Source organism: Leptosomus discolor, chromosome 16, assembly GCF_034619465.1.
Source record: "Leptosomus discolor isolate bLepDis1 chromosome 16, bLepDis1.hap2, whole genome shotgun sequence".
Lineage (NCBI taxonomy): Eukaryota > Metazoa > Chordata > Aves > Leptosomiformes > Leptosomidae > Leptosomus > Leptosomus discolor.
In genome coordinates this window covers 4,773,629-4,795,698 of record NC_141406.1, presented here as the reverse complement: position 1 = coordinate 4,795,698, position 22,070 = coordinate 4,773,629, and the positions used below count along the sequence as shown (strand labels likewise).

Here is a 22,070-nt window from a genome sequence, read left to right as displayed (position 1 = left end):
CTTTCGGTGCAAGATGGCTTGGAAGTGTGCATTAGTCTCATGAAATGAGCTAAAGGAAATTAATTGTACAGGTTGGCAGCCCTCTGCAAACTGTTTTGGACAGACTGTGCCTCTGCATGCTTGTGTGGCCCTGCAGATTCTGACTGAATGGAATTTGTCCCATAAAATCTCTTATGAAGAGCTATTACAAACAGAAGGCCTGATTCAATAGCCCTTAGTAAAAAATGTTGCTTACTCCTGTTAGCCTTGCCTTCACAGAGAGTAATTGGAGAGCGTAAGGAATGTAGTAACTGAGTGCCTGTGCAGACTATGAGCATAACGCCATAAAGCAGACATCTTAGGTGGTGATGTCGATCAGGACACACACACACACACACAGTTCTTTCTTTGTTTTTTGGGTTTTTTTTCTTTTTTTTTACAACCTGGCTGCAGGGTTTTTAATCTGACATTAACCAAATTTACTGTAGTGGTAAATCATATTGTTAAAGTGTGAATCACACACAAGTGCTAAGGCTTATGGTTTCATGTTTAGTGGAAGTGCTGCATAATTGACCTGTTTCCTCATTACCCCTCTGTCATGCTGGTACATCTGGTTTTTTGTGGCTCCGCTGTGGACTGGATGCAGCAGGCAACCTGGCTGTAAAGGGTTAAAGTGTGCATGACCTGGTAAGAAAAGGGCAGAAGTTGGGTTAGATCAGCACCTTGAGCCTGCTTGTCACACAAATACCTGTAACAGCCTGACAGAGCGCACTGCCAGGATGGAAACATCTGGGAGTGGAAGGGAAGGACTGCTGCTCCAGCTAGCACTGCCCCAAAAAGTGATTCATCAAACACTGAATACAACGTGCAGCTTCCTGGCATAGAAATACTTTTTATGTGTTCAATGGTTTCCATGTGATTTCAAAGCACTTTAAAAGAAGAGAACTTCCCTGGCTTCTTCTGAGAAGGAAGGTTTGATTGTACCTCATGTAACAGAAAGGAAGGGAAAGCGCAAAGAAGTGAATGAAGCAGGCAGATTGGCCAAGGTCAGGAGGAACTCTGTGGGAAAGCCAGAAATAGCACCTTGTGCTGCAGGCCTGGGCCTTGGCTACAAACCCATCTGTTGGCCCAGGCCACCTTTGAGAGCTCATTGTCGAACAGGACCAAGTGTTCAGCTGCTTGTTTTTCACTGGTGTAAAACAGAAACATTGCTCATGGCTCCAGATGCTTGTGTACAGTCACTGGCACTGCAGAATCTGCCTGTCTGGAAACAGAAGTACCTATTGTAACCCATCTGAAATGTCTGCAGAGAGGCTTTATCACGGCAGCTGGATGCCTGCAATAGAATTACTCTAAAGCATTTTTTGGGCTGTTTACTTTGTTTTTCTAGAAGCTGACACAGCTCTTAAAGAGTACGTGGAGTCAAAGGAAAGCAATCAATTAGCAGAGGTGAGAATGTAAACCTTTAATGTGGAGGTGCACGGCTTCCCCCCACCAAGGTCTCTCTGTAGAGCCAAGGGAACCCAAAGGGAGTCGGGCAGGAGAATTTAGTCCTTCCTGGTAGTTCTCGAGGGGAGACAGCAGTTTTAGCTCCCTGAAGACAAACACTTTCCCTGCCACAGTCAGCGGTTCAAGCGTGGTTCCGTGTCGGGAGTCTCGTCTTCTGGCCCAAGAATTTCCTCCGGCTGTAGGGGACAGGCCCGCGGACGAGGAGCTGCGCTCCGGCACCGCTTCTCGGTGTTCCTCCCGAGCCAAACAGCCCCCGCGGTACCGAGCACCCATCGTTGCGCCCGGTCCCGGGGCTCCGTGGCGGGAGACCCGCTGCGGCCGCGGGAGAGCAGCCACAGGTTCCCGGCTGCCCCGCGGCGGCCGCCCCTTCCCCTCCCGGGGCTCCCCGACGCGGCCGGCAGCCGCCCGGGGGCGGGCGGGCGGCAGCAGCGTTAGGACCCGGCGGCGGCTGCGGGGCGGGCGGGGGTGTGTGTGTGGGGGGGAGAAGCGCAGCCCGGCGGTTGTTTACCGGGGAGGGGAGAGCCGGGGCTGGTGTCGCCGCGGCGCCGAGCGGAGCTGCGCGGCCGGGCTGGCGGCGGCTCCTCGCCTTCCGCGCCGAGGATGCTGCGCGGGGGGCCGCGGCGGGCGGCGGCGCTGGGCGCCGTGCTGCTGGGCTCGCTGCTGCTGGCGGCCGCCCGCGGCGCCGAGGGTGAGTGCCGGCCCGGCTTTGTGGCGGGGGACAAAGGCCGCTCTCGGAGGTGGGGGGGGGGGGGGGGGGGGTAGAACCCCTGGGGAGGGCGGGGGGCGTGCTGGGGAGCGGCCCGGGGCGGCGGGGGCTGCCCGGCCCGCCCGCATGGCCCGGCCTCGTCTCTCCGCAGAGTGCCTCCGCGGCAACGGCGCGTCCTACCGCGGCAGCCGGCGAGTGGCCCTCGGCGGCGCCCCGTGCCTCAACTGGCTGGCGGTGCGGAGCGGCCCCGGCGCCGCGCTCCCGGCAGGTGGGTCCGGGGGAGCCGGCGGTGGGGGATCTCGGGAGAGCGGGGTGCTGGGGGCGCCGGGGCCGCGGCGGTCCCCGCGCTGACGGCCCGCTGCCCTCCAGCAGTCGCCGAGGACCACAACAGCTGCAGAAACCCGGACGGCGACGCCGCGCCCTGGTGTTACATCCGAGGCGCTGCCGGGGTCCCCGAGCGAAGACCCTGCGACATCGCCCGGTGCTCAGGTAGGAGCGGCCCCTGCCGGCCCCCCTTCTCCTCCTGCCCTCCCCCGGGCATTGCCCGCTGCCGCTGGCGGCCGCGTTTGTCACCAGGGTGCCCCCCCCCCCCCCCCGCGCACAAACAACCCCGGGCTGTGGCAGCACCCGCTGCCCTCCCCCAGGAACGGAGCGTGCCCGGGGCTGCCCTCCGGCCCTCTCCTGTGTGTGCACATCTGCCTCCCAGCTGTGCCTTGCTCCACCCCTGGAGCTTTTCCATTAGTGTCAGAAAAGGCCTGTGTAAAGACTTGCCGCCCCCCCGCCCCCCCCCCCCCCCCCCATTTCATTAGACACTATAGGGGCTCTTTAGCTGTGTTGCAGCAGGCTGAGGTCTGGGCATGTAAGAACTACAGAGATGTTGGTAAACCATTACTATGGGTCATGTTAACACTGTCTAAACAAGTGTCCTGCTGCTAAACGAGTGCCAGGTGAATTTGGGTACAGGTGGGGGCAAAGAACTTGGAGAAAATGAGAATTGAAGGGAAGACAGTAAGAAACAGAAAGCCCCAAACACTGGATTCGTCCTGGATAGCCAGTTTGCCAAGAGAAGAACTGTAGCTGGAGTCTGTTTCGGGGAGAGGAGATGTCAGTAGTGACAGAGGCCAAAGTAACCACTTGGTTTTTTTGAACTGTTTACTTATTTCTGAACCCCTGAAGATTTACTGTCCCTCAGGATTGCTATCCTTGCATGTAAACACTTTCCCCCACGCATACACTCGCTGCTTTTTTTCACTTTGCTCGTTTTTTTGCTTGCTCTTTTCTAAAGATGAAGCAGAACGTTCTGCTGCTAAGACCCTTACTCAAAACAAACTGCAGCTTTAGGGTCAGGAGAGTTACCTGACCTTTCAGCTAACACACCATTTGCATGTTTAAGGGTTTGGCTATTTTTGTGCCTCAGAGTGGGTGCCTTTTTTATTGTAGTCGTGTCCCGCAGCTCCCCTTAGTTCAGCTGCTCTGGCTGACCCTACGTGAAGTCACTACGCAGTGCAGGAGACCCTGATTTCCTGTCTCTAACTCCCCTTCTGTGCTTCCATTTCACATTCCACTGATGACTCAAAATGGCTGCAGACAGAGAAAACACACGGAGTTATTGCCAGCTGTGGGGTGAGATCCAGGTGGCGAGTTCTCAGGTGTGGATGCATACTGCGCATAGCATTTCCAAGAAATAGGGGGTTTTGTTCAGGACAGGTAATAGATACCTGTCATAGTTTTTACTGGATTACAGCTTCCATTTTAACTGTGCCATGAAAGAAGGAGCTACCTTGAAAATCTTTCGGTGTTGTTGATAAAAAATCCACAGGGCTGGGAGGGAGTCTATGCTATAAGCATCCATCCTTCTGCACCTTTGTTTGGGCTCTGGCTGAGGAACTTGCTGTACTTGCTCTAGTCAGTGGCTGTGCTGCCTGCGGTGTTGCTCTGACATAGCCTGTTCCTCGTGCTAAAGGAGTTTGCTACACAGCAGCAGAGAGGTGAATGTAAGAATGTCCCCAGGTTGTTTTCACACCAGCTGGAGTCTCCTTCCGTCAAACTTTCCTGTGTCAGCAAGATTGAGGCAGAAGAGAGAGAGAGAGGCTCCTGGGAGATTTGGGATGGAGATTCTCATAATTTTGTTCATGTCTGTTCAGCATGATTGAAGACGCAGCCTGTATATCGATCTCTATGCTAAATGAAGTCATTGTGCGTCCCCTGGACTCCTGCCCTGAACTTGGGTTTCCTTCTGCTGTCTGACTTCTGTCTCATCTGTGGTGGTGCCTTGCACTCCTAGTTAAATAGCTTCATGTCAAAGGAAGGTGGGGGCAGGAGGAGTACCTTTCTTGTCTGCCTTGGTAGGATTTCTGGCAACAATTTAAAAGAGAAAAGTGTTTGTCAGTGTAGTTTGAAGGCGGTTCAGTGATACCAGTCTAGATCTGTCCCACTCACAAGGCACGTGTTGTTTTGAAGTACTCGTCAATTCTTGGTATTTTGTGTGTGTCTTCCTCTCAACAGATGCTACAGCTGCCACAGCCCCGGTCCCTACAGCAGAAGTCGGTACTTCTCAGGAGGTCGACCAGGTGTTCGAACCGGCTGATACCTTGCCCTCCCGGAGCGAGGCAGCCGCTGTGCAGCCCGTCATTGGTATCAGTCAGAGAGTGCAGATGAACTCCAAAGAAAAGAAGGACTTGGGGACACTAGGTACAAACCCAGGATCATGTGATGGGTCCTTTCCTGTAATTCTGGCAGGATGGATTTGTTCTGAGGCTCTGAAAGCAATGCTATAGCTGGATCTACTGCCTTTAATTTTGCCTCTTTCCTTTCTGTCTACAGGGTATGTGCTGGGGCTGATCATGATCGTGATAATCATTGCTATCGGAGCTGGCATTGTCCTGGGTTACATCTATAAGAGGTCAGTGGCTATTCTCCTTTGTCCAAAAGCTGGTGTAGGCATGAAGCAACATATATAGAGCAGGAATGTCTGAGCACCTGCAGACCCAAGCAGATCCCAGTGAAAAGGCAGATAGCAGCATGTTTTGATATGGCACATTGTGCAAGAGTTTTGTTTGTTGCACTGGGGAAACAACTATTTAAGAGTTAATCCTATTCTTCTCCATTTCACCCATCAATGTGGTATTCTGTCCCATTTAAAGTTTCAAACTGACCTCTTTATTTTTTGGTTTTGTGTGTGTGTGTGCACGTGTGCCTTGATGTGGCTTTCTCAGATTCATCTAAGGGAGATGAATTTTATGGAAGAGCTAGAGAGAGCAGATCCCAGGTGCCCTCATAGGAAGTTTATTTTGTGGTCAGAAAAAGAACAATCCTAGCAGGCCACCTGTTCCCCTGGTTTCTCAAGCCTAGCTAGCTTTAGAAGAAAAACAATTGGCAAATTCTTTGCCACACTTGTGCATTGTATCCTATGAAGGTGAATATCAAGTAGTAGCACCTTTTTTTGTCAAACAAAGTTTATTTTACCAAAGCTCCTGTATACTTTAAGGTCAGTTTTGATTGATGCGTAGTTACTATTTGTTCAGCCACTTGACTATGTTGGACAGAAACGTGCCTGTGGCTCAGCAGTGTTAGAGGTTAGTGGTAATAGCAAGCAGCTTAGTTGTAAGAGGGCAGGATTAACAAATAGCAGTGAATGTCGCTGCAGCAAGTGAAGGCCCAGGCTCCCCCCTCTGGGAGGGTTTGTTCTGTATTTTGGCTGTTTGACAGCAGTCTGACACAACCAGGCAGAAGGAGCCCTTTCCCAAGCTGGGACACGTCCTTATGTAAGTGTTTATAATAAACGCCGACAGAAAAAAACAGAGGGAGGAGTGTTACATAAGGGGCAAAACACAGAGCGCTGCTTGTCGAGGAATCTGATTTGAGGTGTCACTTCAGAGAATGCTGTCTCGTGTGCTGGCAGGAATGGCAGCTACTGCTGCACGCTTGTAGGCAGCTTTGAAAAGCAGCCAAAATGCTTATGTGCTGACAGGAAACCCCAGCAGCTCTGCCTGATTGGGACCACGAGCCCCAGGAGGAGTGAGTGATGCCTGTCCCACCTCACTCCTGTTGTCGTCGGGAAGAAGCAATAGACCAATGTGGAGCTTTGCCCAAATGCAGCTTCTTCAATCCCCGAGAGCTCCCAGCAGGGCTGCAGTACAGCTTTACTGTCTCTCTCTCTCTCTTGCCTTGCTCTCAAAACTATGAAAAAACCCCTGCCTGCAAGCTGGCAGGTTTGGGTAGGTGTGGTGAGAAACCTTTAATGGGTTTAGTAGCTTTTGGTATACATAGCTTTTCTGAAGACAACATGCTATTAATGCCATCCATTTTTAAAGCAAGGCAGTTCTTCCTCAGTACAAATCACAGAGGTGTCACCTCCCTTAGCAACAGGCTGAAGACTGAGGTAGGTTCGAGGAGCTGGTTGTGGTTTTAAGCTGTTAGCTGCAGCAGCAGAAGGCAGGGCCAGCTCTGAAGTAAGCTTTTAATACTTACAGGAATAGCTTAATTTGCTACACGGGTTGGTTTGCTGCAACAAAAGGCAGAATTTGTCACCACCTCTGGTATTTGTTTGTATGAGCTGAAGCAGGTTATGGAAGCTCTTTTCCACCGCAGTGGGCTCTGCACTATCTCACTGCCCCCCTGGGCCTGCACCAGGCAGTGCGGTGGGACTGTGATGAGGTAAAGGAAACGCTTGTCAGCTCCACAGTTTGAAGGAGAAGCTTGGCTTTACAGTCATCATTGAGCAGTGGCAATGTCGGTGAATAAGGCAGTTTATGAGGGAGGGATAGACTTCACTTGGCTGCTTCCTTTTAAAGATGCTCGGATGGGGTCCTCTGCTTACAGCAGGGAATGTTTCTGTCCCTTTTGTTTCTGGCTGAAACAACTGTTTCTTAAAAGAGCAGAGTCCCTTCTTTTCTACTGTATTGCCTTTACTGAGATTCTGCCACCAAGCAGTGGCACTCTCCCCATCCACAATGTGTCTTGTGGTTTTTTTTAAATCTAGGGGGAAAGATCTGAAGGAAAAGCATGAACAGAAAGTCTACGAGCGTGAAATGCAGCGCATCACGCTGCCACTCTCAGCGTTCACCAATCCTGCCTGCGAGCTTGTAGATGAGAACACAATCGTGGTGCACACCAACCAGACGCCTGTGGAGGACACGCACGATGGTAGTGGCCCGCTCATGGGGCAGGCGGGTACTCCTGGTGCCTGAGCAGCTCAGGCAGAGGGACGCGGGCTGAGCAAAGCCTCCGGCACGGCGAGTGCGGGGGTTGCGTGTGTTCATTTCTGTTTTGTTTTCTTTTTGATGAAAGCCAGATGGAGGTGATGCAGAGGGACAGAACAATGGGCTATTCATCACGATCTGTTTGAGGGGCACCATTCAGTGCATGACCAGCTGGGGACTGGTGCGGTGGACCCTGCAGCTTCCTCCCACCTATCTCCATGGCATGCCAAGGAGCTGGGCGGGATGATGGGCCGGGCTCACAACTGGCCACAGATCCCATAGCCTGGAGCGTGGTCTTGGTTTCCTCTTTCTTCTGTTCCTTTCCTGTTTAACGGTGTGCACTGTTACTTAAGTTTCAGCCTGGAACCCCAGGAGGAAGCAGTACTGCAGGGACTGAGGGGAGCTTCACGTCAGACTTAGCTAGCTAATTACACTCTGATTATAGTTCCTGCCTTTTTGCTTTAGTGGCTGAGAGCTGGAGACACTGTCCAGAATCCTGCTACTAGATCAGGTTTTTTTCCAAGGAAGAGTTTATTTGAGGATGACTTTGGCCAGGAGCAGTATGTGTAGCCCCAGTGTCAATTTGGAAAAGGCTCTTGAAAAATCCAGGTCTTCCAGGGCTGAGGCCACAGCTCCATGCCCCTGTGGTGCTACATGCACAGTCACAGTTGTAGGTGTCCAGGTGGTCTGTGCCTCCTGCTCACCTACACAGATCAGGAGACCAAAGGCCAGCAGTAGATAATGGTGAAGAAAACAAACTGCCCTTCAGTTATCTACAGCAGGTTGAGCACTGAGGATAAATAACATCCTCTTCTGAATTCCCTTGGCTTTCTACAGAGCCAGCTCTGGACAGAGTGGCCAAGCCAGCTGTGGAGGTCACCCTGACCACGACGCAGCAGCTCTTGCTCTAAGGGCAGGACAGGGCAGCTGCTCTTGCAAGATCCCGAAGTTACAGCATGGCTTCTGGCCCAGCCTCCTTCACACACACTCAGCTTGTGCAGCAAGACTACTTGCTTACAGAGCCTGGCCCTGTTAGAAAGGTTTTGTAACAACTTGTATTAGCATTTCAGGGGGGTTGGAAAGGGATGGTTGCTGCAGTGTCTCCCAAACGGCACCAAGGCAAGGCCAGTTCAGGGAAACATCCATCCCCGCCTCAGGGGATTCAAGCCATTCAAGTAAGTTTTCTAGCCATCCGCTTTATAGCTGTGGGCCTAACAGGGAGCAGCACATGGCAGCAGGGGTTTTAGTGTTAATGTTTGATTCAGAAAAGGGAAACGTTTTATTTTTAAATGCCTTTGAATACCATTTCTTTGTAAGATGTTTTAAATACCTCATTATGAGAAGGTGCAGATTGTGCTACCTTGTATTAAAGCTTAAAAGAAAAATGCTCTGTAGGCCTGTGTGGACTGTGGCTCATCTGTACATTCCTCCTGCCAGAGCAGCATCCTTTTGCTTGTTGCAGACTTCAAATTGAGGAGAAGGGAAGATGCCACTTCAGTTTGCCAGGCTCAAAGGTAAATCCCTACAAGCAGTGCCTCCACTCACCACCACAGACAAGGCGCGTGGAGCTTGTCTCCTTCCTGCCAGGAGCTAGTCTTGGACAGGGACACTGTTCCTGAAAAGCAGCTGCGGGTGTGAGCAGTGCTAAGCAGGCTGGCCCTTGGGAAGACACCTGCAGTTACAGCCCCTTCCTGCCCTGACGCAGGTCAGTTCTGCTTTGGTGCAGCTGAGCAGAGGCTCCATCCCTTGGGGCCTTGCTTTCATGGTGGAGACGGGGCACAGCAGGTGACAGGAGGCACTGACAGAGGTAGCATTTTTGTTCAGTTGTTGCCTTAACAAATGCCCCTTGAACTACGTATTTCAGAGTAAGAGGTTTCCAAGAACAGGCTGTATGTTTATCCCTGGATCAGAAAAGGGAAACAGAGAGGCTCCATGTTCTGCTGACTCCAGTCCACCCTTAAAACCCAACCACCAACACAACTTGACAACTTCTTCTATTTCCATCACTCCAGGTAAATAGTACTATAGAGCACTTGCACTGCGTCTCTAGTTCTGTAAATGTGGCACAGCCCTTTGGCTCAAGAACGGGAATTCTAAATGATACCTGATCTGGGCAGTTTTGGTGTTGCCATTTTGTGACAACAGTAGAAACCAAAGAAAGTTACAGCCTCCTGCTTTATGTAACACAGACGATAAAATCTTGTTTTCATAGCATACATTTACTGCTTTTTAATTTAGTTAGAACATGGAGCTGTGCAAATCACAGTTCATAAACCCCACCCACACGTCACCCAGGACTCTCCCCTTCAGGGGTCACCTCACAAACCAGCCTGGGAGGGGGAAAGAAAAGGGCAAATCCTATTAACAATCCGGAATCCACTGGACCCAGTTTAGAGAGGCTCCTCTGCTGACTCACAGCACAGGGAGTCCCCAGTGTTTCCAAAACACCACTACACAGACTAAAAACAGCCCCCCCCACACACACCCCAGCCACGCACACCTTTTGTCAGGTGATGGCTGGTCCCATGTTACTTTACATAATACTTTATAAACTCATGGGTAGGGGGAGGAAATCAAAGTAACAGCAAAGACTAACACCCATTGCCCACCATTCAATACTGAAGGGAGGGGTGGAGAAAGGAGCACACTAAAAATCCAGTTAAACCGTGTTTGTGAAACTTAAGAGCAGGACTTGAGCCAGCTTTTTGTTCAGTTCTGCTGACCGCATGAGCTACTACAGCAGTAGCTTTCTTCCTTCTCCCACCAAGGGAGGAAGAAGTGCTGGAAAAAAATACACCCCCCACCCACCTCCCAATGACTCCAAGCCCTTTTTTCTCCCCAAAAGCAGGGAATGACCCTGAGGAAAGTTTCTGCTTGGAGAATCAGCTCAGGTGCTGCAGCAGCAGCTGCAAGAAGGACCTTCAAAGGGAGCAGCTTGCACAGCCTGCAGGAAAGGATGAGGTAATGGCAACTGAATTATTAGTTCTCCAGCTGCCACTCCTGGGAGGATAGGACATTCTCCAGCACTTTCTGTTCATGACAAGTCCATCCTTTAAGTAACCTTGGGCACGTCCCCCTTGTCCATGCACAAAGTCTGAGCCACTTCAGACCTTCGGCTCTGGAGAGCACCTTCTGCCACCCTTTCTGTCACCTCACGTCCGCAGGCTGAGAGCTCAAGCAGCTTCAGCACTCCAGGGCTGTCCACAGGCAGTGCCTACTAGTGCAACTCGACACATTCCGGTTCAAATACTCTCACCTTGCTTAAGGTTCCTGGGCAGGCAAACTCACTATGCAGGCTCAGGGTCTGAAGATGCTCAAGTGGCTCATTTGCTGCCTGCCTTGTTCACCATCAGGAGGGGCAAGCAGAGCTCAGTCTTAGTGTTTCTAGGCAGGCTTTTGGAGGTATTCAGACAGAAGAGGAAAAAAGCCCACAAAACCAAACCAAAACAAAAATTCATACGTGCTTCCCCACAGACCAGGTATTTCAGGGGAGCTGCCCAGTTCCTGGGGCTTTTTACTCCCTCCCCTGATGCCCATTGGAGGCCGAAGTCTCAGTGGGTTGTTCTGGAAAACACATGCACAAACATACACACACACACTGTCCTGGTGGGGCCTTTTGCTGGATGTCCAATTTCCCCAGCTTTCTGAGCAGGGCTGTCAGTGGGAGAAGCAGTTCCAGAAGTGCTGGTCCTTACCCAGGAGAGTCTCCTATAGCAATTCCCTCCCTGGCAGACAGGCTAGGGTAGCTTCACAGCTTGCAGCCAAGTTCTAAAGGCACCACAGTAAAGAAGCCTGGAAAGGCTAGAGAAACATTTCTCAAGCCAGAAAAATCATGTTGAGCAGCTTTCCTAGGTGCAGTTGGCAGGAAACAGCCCTTTCGGCTTCTGAAACATGCCAGAAATCCACAGTGAATCAGGATGTCCAAGAGGAGGGGTGTTGGTTGGGGAGAGAGAGGCAATGCAGCGAACGCACAGCATGGTGCCCCATTAATGCCCTGGAAGTGGCTGAAGTGCATCTCCCTCCCTTGTCACTCATCTCAACTCCAACGGAAGTGGTACAGGCAGCAGGATGAGCTAAGTTGTGTTTTCAGGTAGCTTGTCACGGTTCAGTCCATACTGCACACTCACGTTGTGGTCCAGCTCCTCCAGCTCAGATGGAAGGGGGATGGCAAGTTCTCCCAGGTAGAGAGAGAGAGCTTCAAAGGAATCTTCCAGCTTGGAAAAAGGGGGCCTAGAAGCAGCAGTGAGGAAATGTGAGTGGGAAAGAAGCAGCAGAACAGCATCTGGAAAGGCTGAGCCAGTTGTCCATCCAGGCCACTGTCCCATGCACAGAGGTGTAAGCAGGGACACGATCCCTCCCCATTCAGCTTCGGAGATTGTGAAGATCCCATCTGTCTGGGCTACTTGTTTTTACAGCCGATGGCCAGGGAGGTCTGCCTCTTTTGGAACCCACTTGGCATCAGCACTGTTGTGAAGCTACAAGTTTCACAAGTGAAATCAAATTAAGTATTCACCTCTCAGAGCTGGTGAGGTGCCTCTCAGGTGCCAAGGTCTGCCCCTACCTTTGTATGTAAGAAACCCTGAACAATCACTCCTCCTTTACCCCCTCTGTAGAAATAGTTTCAGAGACCTCCACCATATACAGCGGTCTCTCTCCCAAGCTGAGAGTTTCTCCTCACGTGGAAGCCTTTGAGCATTCCCACAGAAGGCTGGAATACAGCCCTCTTGCACCCTCTGTGCAGAGCAATCCTTCCACTAAGGGTACACAGACACATCCTCCAGGCTTACAAAGAGGAGCCCTTCAGACCCCAAACCTACCTGCCCTCCGGTTCCAGTCTGCAGCAAATAGCAGCCAGAGGGAAAAAGGCTGGAGGACAGTCAGCAGGAACAAACTTCTCCCAGAACAGCTTGACATTAAGGCCAAAATCCAGTGTGCGTGGGAGACAGTCTGGGTCAGCATAAACCTGGCCTATGATCTAGGGAAAAATGAGAGAGGCACTTAAGTACAGCAAGAGTTTCAGAGCGTTAACAAACAAGGAACTTCAGCATCAGGCAGAGGCTCCTTCAGAGTAGTAGAGCGAAGGGCAAAGAGCAGAAACACTGTTCCACCTTTCCAGTGGCGCTAGTTGCACATGTGAATGAGCAAGGCACTGCACACAGAGAAACTCTGAATGTTTCAAGACCTGGTGACGTGGCCACTGCTGTGAAGGAAGGCTGAGACGCCTTTCTCCCCAGGGTCTCTGCTAGAAGATACAGCATGATGTGCACCTCCCACAGAGCTTGACAGTGTCTCGCTGGTGGGTCAGCCACTGTGCTGTATGCTGCTGGGGATGAGGCAGTCCCTCCTGATCGCAGGTAATCACCACAACCTGCATCACCATCCCATCTCTCCCCTCTCACACAATCTTACCACACCACCAGTAAAGCTCCTCTATCTACAGAGCCTGTCCTAAACGATGCTGTGAAGTCAAACAGCACCACAAATTCTGAGTTGCTCTGTTACTGGCAGATTCAACCCCACCCACAGCCAGAGGGTAGGGGCGGAGAGAAGAACCATAACCAATGCCCAGGAGGTTGCAGGCAAGACCGGTAGAGGAAAGGGCTGGGTGGAACAGAGAGAAGCCCTGCCGCAGCACTCAGAAGTTCCAGTGCTCTTCCCCTGCCCCGCTGAAGTGCACTCACCACCTCTGGCACTAGGGCACTCGAAGTGTAGTAAGAGGGAAGGAACTCACAGCAGAGTGCTGTGGGGTGATCTGGACTCAGACAAGGTCAATGTCAGCGCACACTCTCACATGGGGAAGAGTATTACTTTTAGAGCCCCATCAGGTATCACAGAAAGGGTGTTATTTCTAACCACCCAAGCTTTTCTGTGCAAATAACTCGCCAGGACAACCACACATCCTGTAACTAGACAGTGCAACGCCCGTTATGTACTTTGGCGGGGTTATTTCCTTATCTGTTTGAGTGTGTAACTTCTTTTTTTAGAATCTTTATTTTGGCAACAAGGAAAACGCTTGTATCCTACTACCCCTTTATTTGTCTTTTTTTCTAGATGAAACAATTGTTTTAATCCTGCACACAGATTTTTCAAGTTCCTAAATCTATCACTCACAACCACAAGATTCTCTTGACAGGAGGGCCCAGCGTAAACAGAGCTCCAGATGAGGCCACAAAGATTTATGCACAGATATCTTCTTTGTCCCCTTTGTCCAAACACTGAAGATGAAACTGTGCTGGTCTCCCCTGGTGTTCCTGTAACTGCTGTGTTATCTGTACATGTAACACCCCGCCTTTCATCTGTATTTCCACTGCCTTACACACCTTTTAAAGTGAAAATACCTTGCAGCTTTTGAGTGGTCGTCTGCTTTGCAGACACAAATGCCTGATGTAACAGTAAGACTGTGCACTGGCTCAGAGATAAACTCAGAGATAAGCCCACAGACTTCAGGGTGCAAGCTTCATTAATTGACCTGCAAAGAGGTTTTGGTTTCCCCTTCTTTGAAATGAAGTGCCACCCCCAGTGGAGGCCCTGAATTTGCTGAGTTTATACAGCAGATTGTTCTTTTAATGAGGCAGTAGAAAAAGTATCACGTTTTTAGGAAATATGTCCAATTTCAAATGGATAGCAGGGCTCAATCAGAACTTGATGGACTTTTTTACAGCTTCTCCCAGTCCAGGAGGAATCTCTGTATTTCTTTCAGTCCAGGAAGAAACTCTCTCTGGGACCAAAATGTTACAAGACAGTTATCTTCCTTGAGGGATCAGAGGCAGGGTAAGCTTGTAGTCCAAGCCTAATTCACTGCCCTGTTAGGTCACAGACTGCACACTCAGAGAACTGGCTGATACAAAGCGTGCAAGGAGATGGCAATGGGGAAAAAGTTCATTAAAGATGCCATGTAACGCCCTGGTCTTACCTCACAGAGAACAATCCCAAATGAAAAGATGTCCACTGTCTCATCGTAGCTCTGTCCTGCAGGAAACATAAGACATTCAGCTCTGTGAGAGATGGTTCCCCATCCAGCTGTTCCAGGAGCTGCCAGTCCAAAGCTTAACTAAGCCTATTTCCAGGAGGGCTCTAAAACAGGAGACAAAGCAAGGCTTAAATCTGAGCAGGGTCAGTTGCCCCAAGGTATGTATACCAGCTGCATCTTCCTATACTCCACCATCGCATATTTTAACGCCGCTTCTTTCTTCTACTGGGGACAACACAGTGAAGCCTTGTGTCTCAGAGGTCTGAGCAAATGCTAAGGATAACTATGACAAGCTTCCCATTGATTGCTGTTCTAGTGCATCTCTACAGTGCACTGAGTCAGTGTTCAGTTTCCCCAGCAGCCAGCAAGTGCCAGTCTCTGCTGCAGGGACTGTAGAGATTATAAGTGACACACTACCAGCACTTCGAATCCGGGAAAGCAGACTGGCTCCAGCATGCTGTTCTCTGCTTACAGACACACCCCTCCCAAGCCAGGATCTGGCAAACAGCCTTGCTTTCAGAGGTGATGTCACACTACGCTCTTGCTGTTCTCTTGACAAACGCCAGGTCTGGGACAGGCTCTGAAAAGCAGCCCCAGACTCCAGTGGGGCCTGTAAGCCTTGAGAGAAGGAAAACAGAACAGCACACAAGAAAGCAACGTGGAGAAAGAGTTGAGTGGGAGGAGAGGAGCCCTGTCCTCCCTTCCCTGGTGGACTGTGTTGGACAATACTGGTAACAGCCAGCCAAACTGCCCAGCATGCTCAGGCAAAGGAAATCGTATCCATTGTATTCACCCTTACCTCAACTCCTGCAGGGGCAGTTTTTCCCCTAAGGGACATAGTTCATCCTTAATGCAACTGAGGGCTGCATGCCAAAAACCAGATTTCCCTGCACCTGGACAGCTCCCACCCCGATCCTGAGGCTTCAGCAAACCTGGCAGCAGATGGCTTCTCCCTGGATCTACGCAACAGCACACGTAAGCCTCATCCTGGAGTTTAATGATGCCCTGTCTCAAGGGCCAGTTCCAAAGCATGAGGCTATAATAGAAATTGATCTCAGGTTCAGTCTTATTTCAGGACTCTTTTGTCTTCCATGTTATCTGGATCATAGGAAGTTTAGGTCTGTTGCCCTCCTGAAAAATCCTGCTGTCAAGCCAGAAGCACTACCTTGGCTGGCACAAAGGCTTATCAGGTCAGGTACTACAGGAGAAGTGCAGCTAGGGTACCTGTGTGTATAAATAAGCTTCCATATTAGCAGGTCTAAAACCATAGCCTCTAAGAGGTTTGATTGTTACTAGGGCCCAGCAGCTTTCAGTAATCCTATCATTCCTATACCTTGTCACAGGCTGTCTCCTCACCTGCACCCTGCTATCAGTATCTTACCATTTAGCATCTCTGGGGCCATCCAGTATGGGTTGCCAACCACCGTGTAACGCTTCTTCCTGTCACTCTTGCGTAGGGTTCGCTTCTTGGCAGAGGGCTTCTCCAAAGTGGGCTTTTTTCTTTCCTCCACAATCAGCCGAGACAGACCGAAGTCAGCCACCACCACCGTCTTATCCTACACAAGGGATTTAGTACAAGCCGCTGATTCCTCCTCAGCTCCTTTCAGGAGCAAAGAGGCTGCAAATCCTGTTCACTATCAACTACAGCGTAAGGGCAACTACCAAGGTTTGCTGCAGCCAGACGAGTGTAGCCAGCTGTCTAGACAGCTGTAAGATGCCCAATTCACGATCCCAACTCATCGCTTCCTTTCTTCCTTGTCTTATTTGCCTTACTGTATCAGAAATAGTGTGGCCAGCAGGAGCAGGGAGGTGATCATGCCCCCATACTCAGCACTGGTGAGGCCACACCTCGAGTACTGTGTGCAGTTTTGGGCCCCTCTCTGCAAGACAGACATTGAGGGGCTGGAGCGTGTCCAGAGAAGGGCAACAAAGCTGGTGAAGGGTCTGGAGAACAGGTCTTGAGAGGAGCGGCTGAGGGAATTGGGGTCGTTTAGCCTCGAGAAGAGGAGGCTGAGGAGAGACTTTATCACTCTCTACAACTGCCGGAAAGGAGGTTGTAGCAAGGTGGGGTTGGTCTCTTCTCCCAAGTAACTAGTGATAGGACAAGAGGAAATGGCCTCAAGTTGCGCCAGGGGAGGTTTAGATGGGATATTGGGAAAAATTTCTTTACTGAAACAGTGGTCAAACATTGGAACAGCTTGCCCAGGGAAGTGGTGGAGTCACCATCCCTGGAGGTGTTCAAAAATTGTGTAGATATGGCACTTAGGGACCTCGTTTAGTGGGCATGGTGGTATTAGGTCAACGGTTGGACTTTATGATCTCAGAGGTCTATTCCAACCTAATGATTCTACAATTATTTCCTGTGTGGTTGCTAACGCTAATCCCATAAATTTGGCTACACATGCTGGGGCAAACCCAGAGCTTTCCTTTCAGACCTTCCTATTCTACCTGGCCAGGAATTAACTTAGACTTTCATCCTGGGTCCTTTGAAGCCCACATGCCAATCTCATATTTCAGCCAAGTGAGCAAGGCCAAGGCTTGAGGGAATGAAGCTACACAAAAATCTTGTGACCTAGCATTTCAAAAAAGAAAGAGGACACACATGTGCCCACATCCGCACACTGGTCTGAATCCTGAGTGCCAATAAAAAAAAAAGTCATCAAGTGGTTAAAAGAACAGAAGGAGCTGTAGAGAACATTTCATAGTTGAGACAAGGAAGAGAGCTGTACTCTTGGAACGTGACTGTTAATAGGAGATGCTACTACAGGAAAGGGGGTAAGAGAACAGAATGAAGAGATGATGAAAGCTAGATCAGTCTGGAAAATGCTATGTGAAGATGAAGATCCCTTGTTTAGGGCTCTAAGAGCCTCTCTGATATCAGCTCCATCCTGACAGAAGAGGGAACATCACACAGAGAAACCAAGGGAGGAAGATGACAATGAGGGGAGCAGCATGCTGTGGGGAACAGAGGTGTAGCTCACCAACTTGATTAGGCAGTTGTGTGAATTCAGGTCTCTGTGAATGATGCACATGGAGTGCAAGTAAGCCTGGAACAGAGGGAGAAAACTTGGTGTTAGGAGTTCCCAGGTGAATATGTCCCCTCACATTTACAGACCTCGACAACCAGACGCTAGTAGTCAGGCACCCACCACCCCTCATCCACCACCCTGCTGAAGCCGCTAACCCTGACCCTGGAGGTTTGCTCTGTGATGAAGGGACAGTCTGACTCACCATTCCAGAGGCGATTCCTTTGGCAAAGCTGACCTTCTGCTGCCAGGGGAACGGGTCCTGAAAGGTAAGTCCTCAATGGTCAGGGACTGTCTTACCAGCCAGCTGGTGACAGCAATTCCTCTGCAAGAGGGACTCTTAAAGCGGTCAGAGAAAGATGATACAGCCCCAGGAAGAAGGCGCTTCCTGCCTCAGACCACCCCATGGCCAAGCAGCAGCTTTTCCAAAGGAGAAGACTACCCACAAGCACCGTAAGGCTGGTACAACCAACAACACACCGTCAGTCTCCTTGAGCAGAGCTCTACCAGGCTTCCATACTCACCGCATTGCGGAGGAAGTCCTTCAGGGTGCCCCCCTCAATATACTCAGTGAGGAGATTCAGCTTCTTGTCCTTGTACAGCACACCAATGAACTTCAGCACGTTGGGGTGATCCAGGCTGCGCATCACTTTCACCTGGGAAGCAGAGACATCCCACCCGAAAGAACAGAATGGAACAAGTCCTGACACATCTGCTCTGGGGTGACAAGCACTCCAATGCTGGAGGTCCCTTCTGAGGATCACAGAGTACATTCAAACCCCAACCTTAAGGCAGCCAATTAACTGTTGCCTCTTCGTTTTCACACTGAACAATTAACACAAGGAGAACACCCCTTAGTTTGGCTAACTTTTAAGAGACAGGAGCTCTCCAGGGCAGCTGTCTGGTCTGTACTGAATGTGTCAGGGCTGGAATAGCAGCATCAGGTGTTCACGGAGCTCCCTTTAAGCTAAATCTGACTTTAGAAAACATGGTAGGCAGCCACCAAGAAAATAGTTTAGCTTAAATACAGCAGGAGTCTTAAATATCTTAACAGATACTGGCCCTTATCATTTGTATTTATGCACAAGGCTCAAGGGATAAATCCTTTATGTAGTGCACAGCTCAATTTGCCTCAGACTCAGGCTGCTCTTTATCATTGAAAAATTAATGAACTGGGAGCTGAAGCCCCATGTCTATTGCTCAGTGTGAGTCACACTTCACTGCAGCAAACATTCAGCTCATGTCAGCTTTTCCCCATTCCAAGTGATGTCTTGCTCTTCAGCACCTTAATTCCTGCCAGGTTGCTGACATGATCACTCTCTCTCTGAAGAAGATGGAAGAGAGTTCCACCACACTATTGGCTCAGAAGCTTTTTGAAATCTTGTTCCTACCTCTGTCAAGAAAGTCTTCTGTGTTTCCTCATCACAACGAATCAGCTCCTTCATCACCATCACCTTTCCTGTTGCTTTGTGAGTCACCTGGTGGAAACAGAAACCACAACTACAGGCAAGGTTCAAGAATACATAGCTCCAGTGCTCTTGCAACTCTTCGGAAAGAGAGGGTAACATTCCTTTCCATCCAGAGAGGAATATAGATGGGAGAAAATTCAGAGCCCTGGGATTTGCAGAAAACTGCATAAAATTTCTCCTTTCAGAATTCAGCAGGTTCTGTATGTGAAACAGAAACTACCTAAAGCTGACAGAGGATCATACTAAGAGATCAACAGCATCCCAAGAACCAGAGCTGAAGTCTCCGTTTTAGGTAGCATAGGGCTCAAAGCCTCTGAAGGCATCAGTTCCACACTTGTGCGTGCCTCAAGTTCCCTTACAGAAAGTACTTGGCCTTGCTTACATTTTGTAAACAGACCCTAACAACTACATTCTGTATCAGCAAAGGAATCAACATTCACTTGCATCAGAAACCAAACAACCCAAAACTACATTACTACATGCTTTGGTTTTATCGGGACCCCGAAGCCTGATGGTTTCTGATGACCTTATCAAACTTACTCATGTGCAAGCAGAACTGGGATGTACAGGCTGCTCAGTTAAAGCAGGAAGCAGTGATTTTACTGTGCTCCTTGGGAGCGGTCTATTGCTACCTGCAAGGAATGTCCCAGAATGGTGGCAAACACACAGAAATCCACTGTAAACATCAGGTATAAATTTCTTGGCTCTCAACATGGAAAGCATTTCCAGTTCCTCAAGAGCAATTTGCCTGTATACAACTAGTTCCTGGCGTTTTGCTGTGTTTTAGAGGTTTCTTTCAGCCAGCTCTGCCTTGCTTGCATGGGGTGCAAGAGTGAGTAGAAAGGGTCCAAATTCTGATGAGCTGGTTTTCCTGGAAATTTTCTCCCCTTCAGTTGCTTAACCTGCACGGTCTCCTTAAGATCTCCAGGCAACTAAACAACCACCTTCTCTGTAGGAACAGAAAGGACTATTCTGACCAGATACAGTACTTGTTGAATCAAACCCAGTCAATCTCAAGCTCAAGAAAGGTGTCACTTTTTTGCCTCATGCCCTTTAAAATAAAAAGCCTTTCAGAAAACCTCCAGAACTGCAATCCAGAACACAAGACCCAGTATAGTATTTAGGAAGCTTATGAGCTCTTGCAAATACGGTGGCATAATAGTTCTGTTTGGAACCATGGGACATAGCAAGGCTGATACAGGTGGAATACGAATGCATGGAATAACACAACAGAAGCAAGAGTACAATATTCTTCTGCTCCCGTCTGAAATCAAGCATCCATATACAAGTAGCGAGCCAGGGAACACTACACATTTCAGCCAGGGACATGAAAGCCAGGGACATCTAATACCCAAAGATAAAGGGAAGTGAAGAGACAAAGACAAGACAAGGCTAAGTGGAATTCTTAAGCTGACATACCAGCAAAACTGAAACAAGTGTCATCATGAAACTCCAAGAGGGCAATTTAAACTCCCAGAGCATGCACCAGAACAGGATGGCTATTGGTAATTTGAGCAGAAAAGAAATGCCTTTGTGCCATTAACTGTGGGGACGCAGATGACAAAAGCATGCGACAGAGGAAAGGTTCCGCTTACCTGGACCTGTTATTTCTCTATGAGCAGAGGAGAAGAGAAATATGCTCATTAGTATGGATCAAAAGCATTGGGGTTTGTAGTACTGGCTCACCACCTCCCATGGAAGCATGAGATTAATGTGGTGGCTGGACACCTGAAGTTTATACAGGTGTAAGGAGAGAAGTCCCATAACATGGTGAATAGCTGAGTACTGAGGAGCTCACAGCACCTTAGTAAGGCAGAGGAAGATGGCCTCTGATGCTGTCAGGGATGCCAGGAGAGGAGCTGCTGAAGCACCCCCAGTCAAGACCGGAGAGCTTAAATACAGGAGAACTGCTATTAATGCAGATTTTAACTGTGGGAGTCGTGCAAGGCCTGACCGCTACCACCACACTGACGAGCCATTTAGGCTCGAGGGGGGGTTCAGAGACGGTTACTACCTCAACCTGGCAAACCCCCAAGCATGCGACACTGAGGGTGTGTGAGAAATGCTGTACTGGGGAGTTGAATGCACCTCTTCATAAGAAAGATGCTCGTATGAGAAAGTGTAGCTTGTTCCCCACTCCCCACCTCACCCAGGTGGTTGCTGCGACAGAGGCACTCTGGAGCTCTACAGCTAACTCAGGAGATGAGAATGTACGGCCGAGATTGACGTTCAAAGGGGACAAAGTCAAAACCGCCTGCAGCCAAAGACGCTCACGGTCAGGGAATGAAACGGAGAAACGGATCTCACTGAGCAAACCAGGTGAGTTCCAAGACGGATCGCTATCAGCAGGAAAAGGCCTGGCGAAGGATCCCAAGGTGGGCAGACATTGCTGTAATCAAAGTAAATGATGAATGTTTGGGGACCTCCCTCACCTTGATTGCTTGTCCAAAAAATCCTTTTCCTAGTACTTCGCCATGTATCAGGTCACAGGGCCGGAAGATTTGCTGGGAGCAGCTAGAAGTGGAACGTAGGGATTCAGAACGACTGATGTCACGGCTCAGAAGGAGTGGTTCCTTTGGAGAGCTGGGGCCAGGAGACTTAGAAATGCTGTTACTTCGCCTAGAAAACAAAGGAGACAGGAAGATCAGGCAAGCTGCGAGGAAACTTTTGGTCCAACATCCCATCATTAGCTCCTAAGGGACCAGTTTCTAGATGTGCTTCAGTGCTCTTCATATCTCAAAAGCCAGGTGCTCTCCCAGCACTGTGGAAGCTCTTTACAAACCTAGAGAAGCTTCCAAGTCAGAGCTGCCTAACAACACCACCTTTCCTGCACTGTCAGTCAGAGGTGGAGCTCTGTGAACAGGAGGAGGAAGCTGTGAAGACACAGCACTTGCTATCTCTAAACAAAGATTCAAATATTCGTAAATGACTAAATGAGTAACTGAGTGCCCCAGCCTAGGAAGACAAGATTTTTCCGCAAGTCCAAGATCTCAGCGATATTCCCTTCAAGGACACATTCTTCCCCAGCCATTTAAGGCTGGTAAAAATCCGACCTTCACATTTTTTAACTGGAAAACTTAGTAGCTTTTTTATGTTAAAAGTAGAGCTCCTTATTTTTATTGAGGAAAGTTCGCCATCCTGAAAGGGAACGAAGTACAAGTCAACAGCAGAAACTAAAGCCCTCCACTGCTTCACCAGTGGTTTATACCA

General features: G+C 49.7%; 2 protein-coding genes across 2 annotated transcripts in view; one reads left to right on the top strand and one right to left on the bottom strand.

Moving 5' to 3' along the window:
* Window positions 1–2,088: 2,088 nt before the first annotated feature.
* On the top strand, window positions 2,089–8,789 carry PIK3IP1 (phosphoinositide-3-kinase interacting protein 1). The gene is made up of 6 exons (XM_086474212.1): window positions 2,089–2,176; window positions 2,346–2,462; window positions 2,564–2,683; window positions 4,700–4,885; window positions 5,018–5,096; window positions 7,176–8,789. The coding sequence occupies exons 1-6, from the start codon at window positions 2,089–2,091 to the stop codon at window positions 7,381–7,383; spliced, it is 798 nt and encodes a 265-aa protein (XP_086330338.1). The 3' UTR covers window positions 7,384–8,789.
* A 2,606-nt stretch (window positions 8,790–11,395) lies between these two features.
* LIMK2 (LIM domain kinase 2) overlaps window positions 11,396–22,070 on the bottom strand; it is a 31,535-nt gene continuing 20,860 nt past the window's right edge. The window contains exons 8-16 of the mRNA XM_086474131.1: window positions 21,293–21,479; window positions 18,783–18,869; window positions 17,916–18,047; window positions 17,597–17,653; window positions 17,347–17,412; window positions 15,747–15,921; window positions 14,309–14,364; window positions 12,213–12,370; window positions 11,396–11,625 (exon numbers count right to left, since the gene is read on the bottom strand). Coding sequence (XP_086330257.1) covers window positions 11,469–11,625; window positions 12,213–12,370; window positions 14,309–14,364; window positions 15,747–15,921; window positions 17,347–17,412; window positions 17,597–17,653; window positions 17,916–18,047; window positions 18,783–18,869; window positions 21,293–21,479 — 1,075 coding nt within the window. The 3' untranslated portion in view covers window positions 11,396–11,468. The remainder of the gene's footprint in view (window positions 11,626–12,212; window positions 12,371–14,308; window positions 14,365–15,746; window positions 15,922–17,346; window positions 17,413–17,596; window positions 17,654–17,915; window positions 18,048–18,782; window positions 18,870–21,292; window positions 21,480–22,070) is intronic.